This window comes from Gobio gobio, assembly GCF_949357685.1.
Source record: "Gobio gobio genome assembly, chromosome: 3".
In the NCBI taxonomy this organism is placed as follows: Eukaryota; Metazoa; Chordata; class Actinopteri; order Cypriniformes; family Gobionidae; genus Gobio; species Gobio gobio.
In genome coordinates this window covers 4660920-4671381 of record NC_137099.1, presented here as the reverse complement: position 1 = coordinate 4671381, position 10462 = coordinate 4660920, and the positions used below count along the sequence as shown (strand labels likewise).

Sequence of the window (10462 nt, the reverse complement as noted above, 5' to 3'; positions counted from 1 at the left end):
GAAGCCAAACTCAATTACTTTCGGTTTCGGTCATCCTCTCAGCAACATCAGTTCTTTTGTGGCGTCTCTGGTGTGATCCCGACCACTTTCCGAGGGAACCATAGTAGAAAAGCACACGAAAGTGTAGCTACTTTGTGTGAAGATGTTAACGTTTTTTCTAAGATACTCGACGGCCGTCCTCCTCGTTGTGCTCATCGCCTCAGGAGCCGCTTCAGGTGCGAGATCCGTTATCATTCGATAACAAAGATAGCAAACATCGATCTTGGCTACTGGAAGGCGTTCAGTTTTAAAAAGATGATATATTGCAGGTTGATTTACAAATACAATACCAACGGATAGCGGTGTATTGTAGTTAATTATATTCACGACAGTGGCCTGGTTTTGTTTACATTATTGTTTAAAAATATTAACTAGGTCAAGTCAAGGCCTGCGATAGCCTACAAAGCTGAATACGGCTATACAGCTGAATAAAATTATGCTGCATTATTTTCCTGTTTAAGGCTGTAAAGCTGCTTTGAAACAATCTTAAAAGCGCTATATAAATAAAGTTGACTTGACAAAACGCGCCTATAGTTCAGATGATTATAACATGGTTACTTTAATATGTCACTATAACATATTTATATGGTGTGTTCTTTACATTTATTTCATACATATCTCGACACTATGTCCAAAAACAGTACTACATCAGGCTACTTTAGGTACTTTTTGTGTTGCCCTGACTTGTTCATGGGAAACTAGCCAGCGAGGACCGAGACTATTGAAGAAATGGGTGGGGTTGCTTTACTGAGATTCCAGTTAGATGAAGTAATTTCATTTCATTTTTTTTCTTCTAACAAATGTAGAATTTGGAATGACTAGCATATAACGTTTAGACATAAAACTTTGTTTTGTTTTTACTTAAAATTGGCTGAAAATTGTATAATATTTGTTAAACAGCCTGTATACCTATGTAGACTTTCTTCAAATGTATATTATTCCAATAATCCCTAAAGAAGAAATATTATATAGTGTCCGATGCTTCACCATCCATTTAAGAACGTCTGTTTAAAGGTAATGTTAATATGGAGACTGTCTCTTATTATTAATGATATGAGATGTAATGGTCACACTTTATTTAGTCTCATTACTACATTTTTTTTTATCTCAATAAACTCATAATCACTGCTTATTTATAAGGTCAGTTAGTAAGGTCATTGTTGAGTTTGGGTATTAATGGATGCAGAATAAGGCATTAGTGCTTTATAAGTACTAATACACAGCCAATTTCCTAGTAATATGCATAATAATAAGCAACTAGTTATTAGTAAGAATTGAACCCCAAACTAAAGTGTTACAGAGGGAATAATTACTTTATTAGGAAGTTACTAACAGAACACAGCCCAATATCTTCTCAAACATATTGGGAACCTAAATTTGAGTGGAAATATGCATGATTGCCTAAAAATATTGCATAACAAATAAGGTGAGATTTCTGTGGGATTGAGAAAGAAAATGTTGTCCACTTATTTTTTTAACTGCATTTATTGCTGATTGTTTTGTATTGACCTCCACTGTAGTTTATTGTTCTGAAAATCTTTTATATTTTATTTTAACAGACAAAGATTACCACCAAATGTGGCCTTTATTGTTAAAATAATCTTTGTTTGATTTTGGGGAAATATATACATAAAACAGACACGGGCTGAAGGAAAACCTGCATATTGTCTAATTCACCTGCGTGAAGTTGGCCCCCCACCCAGCGCAAAACGTCGGCAAAATAGTCTCAATCGTTTGTGCTCCGTTTGTGCTGTAAAATTTGTGCTGATTTAGTTTAGCCCCCCACATGCTCCAAATTCAGCCCAAAAAGTCTCAATCGTTTGTGCTTGGTTTGTGCCGGTAAAATTTTTGTTTATGCTGCTTCCGTTTTTTTAAATATTATAGCCTACATTATAGGCGATGGCCTCACCAGCAGAATTGCATATACAGCATACTCATATAGGCTATAGCCTAAACATTTAGCAGAAATAGTTATAGCAGTAGGTTACCTATGCTATTTCAAATTACATACTCTCTGTTTGAACTAGGGCTGCACGATTTGGGGAAATATCTAATTGCGATTATTCTGGTTAAAATTGCGATTGCGATTTAAAATGCAATTATTATTATTTTTACAAATGAAAAGTGTGTATATAACATTGTGTTTATATATTTATATGTCTAATAATAATTATTATGATTATTATTGTTGCTAAATAAAAATAAGAAATATTACTATTACTATTACAATAACATTTTCATTATTACAATAGTATAATAGTATATAACAGTATAATAATAATATTATAATAATATAATAATAATGTTAGTATGCAAACAGTCTATGACTAAAAATCATTAGAAAGGTCTAAGAATGTATTGTAATATATACACTCACCTAAAGGATTATTAGGAACACCTGTTCAATTTCTCATTAATGCAATTATCTAATCAACCAATCACATGGCAGTTGCTTCAATGCATTTAGGGGTGTGGTCCTGGTCAAGACAATCTCCTGAACTCCAAACTGAATGTCAGAATGGGAAAGAAAGGGGATTTAAGCAATTTTGAGCATGGCATGGTTGTTGGTGCCATGGGTATAATTCAAAGTCAAAGCAACACAAATGGAAATTTTACCGGCACAAAAAACGAAGCACAAACGATTGAGACTATTTGGGCTGAATTTGGAGCATGTGGGGGGCTGAGTGACCCCAGAATGACCTATAAATGTTCTTTTGATATCTTAAAAACCAAAGCAGCACAAACAAAACATTTTACAGCACAAACGATTGAGACTATTTTGCTGACGTTTTGTGTTGGGTGGGGGGCCAACTTCACGCAGGTGTCTATTTCTACATGTAGTTTATATTTGTTCAACAATTTTATACCATATTTTGGAAATGACTATTTATTGTTTGTAATGTGACTGGCATTTAAAAAAGAAAAGAAAAAAAAGACATGCTTGTTGAATGTTGACCAACCCACTCTCTCATATTTTATTCATCAGGTGTAGATGTGACGAAAGCAGTGGGTGATCCAGTTTCTTTTCGTCTAGACAAACCTCTTCCTCCTTCTGTCAGCATCATTTGCTGGAAACACAGAAACAGTGATGGTGTTGTTGTCAAGGCGATTGAATGGGATGAAGACGGTTTATTCATCCCGAATCCGAGATTTCAAGGCATCACAACTCTTGATGTGAAGACTGGACAAATCACTATCACTGATTTAAAAGTCGAACACAGTGGAGTTTATACCATTGAGATCAACAGTAAACCGCTGGAGCAAAGATTCACATTGACTGTTAAGAGTGAGTGAATATTGATTATTGAAATACTTTAAAAGTCTAATTTTATCATCATATTATTATAAAGCTTTTTTTTTATTTGCATAAGTTGTGATACTCTCTTCCATAGTTTTATCAGTATTTATTTTTATTTGTGTAAAGGCTAAATTGAATTTAAATGTAACAATAATTATTACGCTGATGAAAATAACCGTATGTGTGGCAGTGTCGTGGTATTCGTGGATATATGACTAGTAACATGGTGAACTAATGATTACCACAACTATACTTTTATAGACATATCTTGAGTTTTAGCAGCGTCCTCTGCAAATCATGGTACAGTGATGGCATCTGATTTCTATATCTTTGTACTTTGTGATATTACAATGATACTGATATTCATACACCATGATATTTACCATACTTTATAATTTTGACACAAGCACAGCGATGTTTTTTACTTTTACTCTACATTCTCTGAAATATCATCTATATAAGCTGTCCTTGACTCTTGTTTTGTTTATTGTTGTGATTTCTTAGTCATTCCATCTCGGACTACAGACAAGAAAAACGTTGCTGAAGAAAGTCCCAGGCAAGTACAGCCATGATTAGAGATGTTACTATTCACTCCGAGCCGGTTGAAAATTGATAAAAATGTGATGATTCCAGTTGGTTGAGATGTTAAACGAATTGCGATACACGTTTTAAACAGCAGTGGTGTTTACTGTATACTGTGACGCTGATATCATGTCTGTAAAGAAGTTGTCGCTAGCGTTACGGACGGTGTGGGCACTGGCGTGAAGCAGAGCGGGCGTTTTCAGTTCATTCCTAGGGAATTTCCTCCTTTCTTTGCGTATGCATTTGGGCGGCACTTTGTAAATATTAGCTGAGTGACGTAGGTCGTGAGCCGAGGGAGGATTCGATCGAAGTGTTATAGCTAGGTCGGCCCCACTTTATATTAGGTGGCCTTAAGTACTATGTACTTACATCAAAAAATAAGTACAATGTACTTACTGTGTTCAAATTGTATTGCAAAATACCTTTGCTGATATTGAGGTGGGATATGGGTAGGGTTAGGGACAGGTGTGGTGGTAAGGGTAAGTTTAAGGGTAGGGTTTGGTGTAGGGAAGGGTCAACTGTGTAATTACAAATGTAACTACAGAAATTAGTTACAGATGTAATTACATGCAGGTATTTTTTAAAATGTAAGTACAATGTAAAAACATGTATGTACACAATAAGTGCATTGTATCAAATGATTAATTAAAATGTTAGTACATAGTAGTTAAGGCCACCTAATATAAAGTGGGTCCGCTAGGTCTGAAACTGCCTTATCTTTTAGATTGAATAAATATTTTTGTGGGAGACTTTGTTACTTTGCAGATCGTATACATGCACAAACAGCTAAATAACACACTGAAGTAGGGTGACCAGATACAGTAGAACAGTCATAGTTTTCAGGTCCGTCTTCCGCAGCCTGATGTCGTTCACCCCCACGTGAAGCACAACAGCACCGATGCTCTCGTCACCAGTGTTGGGGAGAAGTTAACTACAAGTAGCTAAGCTACTAACTTAACTACATTTTTCAGTAGCTTGTCAGTAGCTCAGTTGCTTTTAAAACAATGTAGCTTTTCCAGTAGCTAACTATTTTTTCCAGCAAGTAGTGGTGTAGCTACATTCAAAAGTTACATTCGGTTTTGTGTTTTGACGAGCCTGAAGCAGCACAGTGTTTTCTTCTGATCACATACTATAATCGCGCGTTACCGCCATCTATTGTTTCATCACGCATCTTGCGCTTTATGGTTCACAAAGAAGAGATCGCCTGATGATTATGTAAAGGACGTACAGGAGTGGGTTGATAACTTCACACAAATCGACTAGTAAAGGTTACACTTGATTTATACAAACAAAAGATTAAAGCGCTGTCTGCGTCGAAGACTTCAAGCACATACTGGTGAATAATAGCCTTTTTTAATCAATTATCCTGCTATATATATATGCATGCATTTATGTCTACTCCTCTGTATCAAAGTTGCTTATATTTTGTTCTTGCATTGATGGGACATGACATTTGTAGCGATTTTGCACTTTGACAGTCAGTTTGAGATATAGACTACATTTGAGTATTTGGATAGTTTACAAAATAAAACTTTACTCTTATCATAATTGCATTGTGTTGTTTTAAGCCCCAAACATTTAACTTAAAACATTCTTCATTAACGATTATTCAGTTATTTGTAAATATGCAATTTTATTGTAAAAAAAAATAAAAAAAATAAATCAAAGTAGTTTCGATGTAGCTAGCTACATTTTGGTAGTAACTTGTAGTGTATCTAACTACTTTTTCAGAAGGGTAGCTTGACTGTAGTTTAACTACTTTCATGTATAAGTAGCTAGTAGCTTGTCAAACTACTGTTTCAGTGTAGCTTCCCCAATACTGCTCGTCACCATTCAGAAATGCCGGTACCTGCGCAGCGACATTGAGAACACGAGCACTAGGAAAACAGTGACTGCGCACCTTACCTTTATCTGAGGTAGCATGTACATGCCGGACAATGGAGTCGCCGATGATCACAGCGTCGCGTTCCGTCTCGAGAAGAGGGGAGAAAGTTTCGGGTGGATATCTCGAAGACCGGGGACGGCGGAGGAGAGGTCCTCGCCTAGGGCTAGGCACCGAATGGCGATACTTTTATGGTATCGAACGAAAAACTCAGATACTATGAGTATCGAAAAATAATTTATCTTTCGGTTTAAATTTCGGTTCCGAAAGCCAAACGGCTTTTATATATTTATAAAAGTGGATGCCGAGTCAGCAAAGTGCAACATATGCGATAAGTATTGCAACCAAAAGGCGCAAAAGGAAAACTTTCTGTGAGACGTAAGTTCACAAACAGCGCGAGTGAATCACCGCGTGCGCGCTCTCTCTCTCCCTTTCATAATGCTCAAATGGCTTCACATCAGTGCATCGCATCTGCACTAAAATCGAGCTGCTCAGTTGACACAGGATTTGCCACTTTGCACAATCGAGGCAGTGTCGCATCGTCACTAAAGTTTATCACTTGCATTTATTTTTAAGTCTTGCCAGTGTTCAAACCGCTCAGCACACACACACACACACACACACACACACACACGCCAACTCACAAAAAGCTTGCAAGTACAAATTGCGCTGAAATGGTCAAATACACACAAATGTATGTACTAAATTACCGTCTTGACGAGTATGCACGTAAACCTCGTCGTGACTCGCGAGTGAACATTTGTGCATGTAACCGTATCCGTGTTCGCTCTTAAAGTGACAGCTGTCTGTCAAACTGCTGCTGTCTCTGAGTTTCTCTTTGTCTTGTGTTGTTTGATTAACCTTTATGACACTCACTGCTCTTGAATGACTAACTTTTGCAACTTTACGTGTAAGGATTAATCTAATTTAATTTATTCAGGGAAGACCAATATAAATTTACATTTGATTTCTTATTAAATGTCTTTAGTATTTCTTACCTCAATACTAATGTTAGACCTGAACATTTGTCTTTTAAAAACAAAAATGCACTGCATGACTAGAATTGAGTATGACGACGTCAGGCTAATGTTCACCCGCTATAAAAGGAGAAAATATTAGTTTATAGAGTTGATATAAGAAAAACCGAGGATTTAGTGTCAACGAGGCGGAGCTCCAAATTCAAACCACGCGCCAGACACAAACGAGTAGACAACAAACATGCGCATGCGTCGAAATCCCATTGCGACGCATGCGTAATGGGATTGCAGTATCCCAAAAGATGTGATACTGCAATACATTTTATGAAATTATGTGGTTTTGTTTTTTGTTTTTTTTTACAATGGATGCATGCAAACCTATTTTAGGAAACTCTCTCTTTGTCTCTGCAGGATCCAGCCCCCTTCCTTTCCAGTGGCCAACCAGGCAGACTCCAGAACTCTGTTTGACAACTTTGTCCAAGCGAAGACGTGTAAAGAGACACAGCAGAACTTCGACAAGCTCTGTAGCGACCTGGATGTCGACCGCAAGGACTTCAACCTCGTCTACAGCAAACTGAAGGACAAACTCAATTACTGGAAGGCCAAAGAACTCTGGGAGATTATCGACAAGAGAGGCGCCCATCAAGACTATAAACAGGGCAAGGCATGTGACAAAAACAAGGTACCATTTAAATAGCCAGAATAATTTAAGATATTTCCATCTATGACATGGTTTAACGCTGGGAAAAGAAATCCAACCATTCTCTCTCTCTCTCTGTCTCTCTCTCTCTCTCTCTCTCTCTCTCTCTCTCTCTCTCTCTCTCTCAATTCAATTCAATTCAGGAAGCTTTATTGGCATGACAAAAACATACATTTTGTATTGCCAAAGCATTAAAACAACAGAAAGTGATTTGTAACAACTGAATGATATTCAGAGATAATAGTAATAATGATAGAACTAAAATAAAAAATACAAATATATTATGTGCACATGGCTAAATATATCAAAATAATAATAATAAAGAATTATAATAATAGATTAAAAATAATAATAATACAGAAATCATGTAACAAGTAAACATATATACATTATATACCTGAGTGTAGGTGTAAAGGGGTATGCAATGGGCTGTGAGAGAGTGTGTGTTTATGGGCTGTTTTGGGCTGTTTTAGAACACGGTCATGTTGCATTTTTTGCCTAAGGACTGGCGCATTCTGCGCGGATCACTGTTATATCCGCGGGTCAGGTGGATAAAGTAATAAAAAGTAACATTCTAAAAATTGCGGGTGGATGAGAGATAAATCATTAATGTGTTGATTTTAAAAATGACGCAGGACTCTCATTTCACGGTAAAACGCAATGAATGTGTGTCATTTTTTAACTTTCGGTTTCAGCTCATCTCAAGATCAGAGACCGCAATGCGAGAGAGAGCAGCATCAGCACTGCTAATATAATTTAGTCTCACTATTTTTAAATGAAGACAGCTGTGTGTTGAGCTTTAGTATGCGACACTGAGCATTTAGGCTTCATTTGTGGCAGTTCGTGCGGCAGCTGAAGAGATACGAGCAACTCGAAACACATAACCAGCATGAATGGAGTTTGCACATGCATCACCATCATTGTGATGTGTATGTGACATGTTTAATGGGACTTTATATATACTTGATATCTCTGAGATACACCATTAAAATGTTCTCAAAGCTAAGCGCAATAAATAGTTAAACTTAAGTTAAACTTAACTAAATTGATTTAGTTTTCACAGATATTAATGTCTGCAATTTCAGCAATAAAACTAAAACAATTTCTAAAAAGGAAACAAATTAGTTGTCCATTTTATGATACCTGACTTATTTTCTCTTGTATATTTAGTATTGCTCTTTAATAAAAGAAAGTACTTCTTATCAGATTACTCGATTAATCGATGGAATAATTGGTAGAATACTCGATTACTAAAATAATCGATAGCTGCAGCCCTATAGAAGAACCCCGCACTTCACTGCCATATAAAACAATAGGTTCAATTATAGGTTTGAAAAGTTTAAGCCAAATTTGGATTGGGATGTTGATTTTAATGGATCTTTTTATGGCATAGAAAGCCCTTTTGAGCTTTCCCCTGAGTTCATTCACAGCCAAAGTAAAGTTACCAGTTGGAGTTATTTTGAGCTGAGGTAAGTGTATATTTTAGTGGTCTCAATGGTTCTGTGTGACAGTGTGAACTTGTGTGTTGGTCCCTGAGATTTGGAGCGCTTCTGGAACATCATTACTCTAGTTTTTTGGTTGACGGTCAGGGCCCAGGACTGACAGTAATCCTCCAGCAGATCCAGGCTGTCCTGAAGCCCCTCTTTAGTGGGGGCGACAGGAGAACCAGGTCATCTGTGTAGAGAAGACACTTGATGCTCTCTCTCTCTCTCTCTCTCTCTCTCTCTCTCTCTCTCTCTCTCTCTCTCTCTCTCTCTCTCTCTCTCTCTCTCTCTCTCTCTCTCTCGCTCTCTCTCTCTCTCTCTCTCTCTCTCTCTCTCTCTCTCTCTCTCTCTCTCTCTCTCTCTCTCTCTCTCTCAGTGTTTAGTGTTGGGTGCGGGTCCCTGTGGTCTTAGGATGGCGATCGAGTTGGCCCTACTGGGTGCTCGGGTAGTTGTGCTGGAAAAAAGAGAGTCTTTCACCAGAAATAACGTCCTGCATCTGTGGCCCTACACCGTTGAAGACCTCAAAAACCTCGGGGCTAAGAAATTCTATGGAGGATTCGGCAGCGGCTCCATTGATCACATAAGTGAGAATCTATATAAGATACAGTATAGTGTTATATTCTGTTGAATAGTCATTTGTTTTCATCACCAAATGAATTCATCATGAAACGACATTTACTTCCATAATGTAACGTAAAGTTGGAGGTCGGTTAAATCATGGTCAAAGTGAGACTTAAAGTAGTTGCACATGTATTCACTTTAATTCATGTATAGTAATGAGGTGTGTGTCTCTTTATAGGCACCCGTCAGCTGCAGTTGATTCTGCTGAAGGTGGCCCTGATTTTGGGGGTCGAGGTGCACACAGGCGTGACCTTTGAAGATCTGCGTGAACCATCAGGACCCACAGGTACAAACCAGCTCACAGGAAGTTGAGATCTCCACTAGGGCTGAACGATACATCGAATTTTCATCGTCATCGCGATATGAACTCGCGCGATGAACACATCGCAACAGACAGCCTGACACGATGAATAAGGGAATACAGTTTATTACATGCGCCAATCTGAGTAACGTATTATGAATACTTGGATTACTTCCACATTGAATTGCATTTTATAAGTGTAGGAATGCGGCCATCAAATCCTGCTTACTATTATAAAATATTTAGCTAACGTCAAACGGGGCCAACGGCTCTTGGGCTAGTAAATCAGCGCATAGGAGAACATTATGTGCTGATTTACTAGCCCAAGAGCGTTCAACTAAGCAGGAGCACCTGCGGTGGTCGGCCAAAATTTTTTTTTTTTTTTTTTTGTATGTGAAGCTGTTTTACGTGAATATTATGACACGAGTGAAGCACAAAGTTTTATTTACAAAATAAATAATAGGTTTGCAGTTAAATGTTACATCACAGCCATGGAAACATATGGATTCATGCCGATCGAGGCTTTATGTGGTGAGCCAAATTTAAGTTTGCTTGCGTTTTGCTATCTGGTCACACGA

At 37.5% G+C, this 10462-nt stretch overlaps 1 protein-coding gene across 1 annotated transcript in view; it reads left to right on the top strand.

Moving 5' to 3' along the window:
• Positions 1-10462, top strand: part of LOC307124074 (F-actin-monooxygenase mical1-like) — a 33793-nt gene continuing 23331 nt past the window's right edge. Inside the window, exons 1-6 of the mRNA XM_079813073.1 lie at positions 1-215; positions 3026-3325; positions 3842-3893; positions 7190-7460; positions 9339-9546; positions 9762-9869. Of these exons, the coding sequence (XP_079669199.1) occupies positions 143-215; positions 3026-3325; positions 3842-3893; positions 7190-7460; positions 9339-9546; positions 9762-9869 (1012 nt within the window). The 5' untranslated portion in view covers positions 1-142. The remainder of the gene's footprint in view (positions 216-3025; positions 3326-3841; positions 3894-7189; positions 7461-9338; positions 9547-9761; positions 9870-10462) is intronic.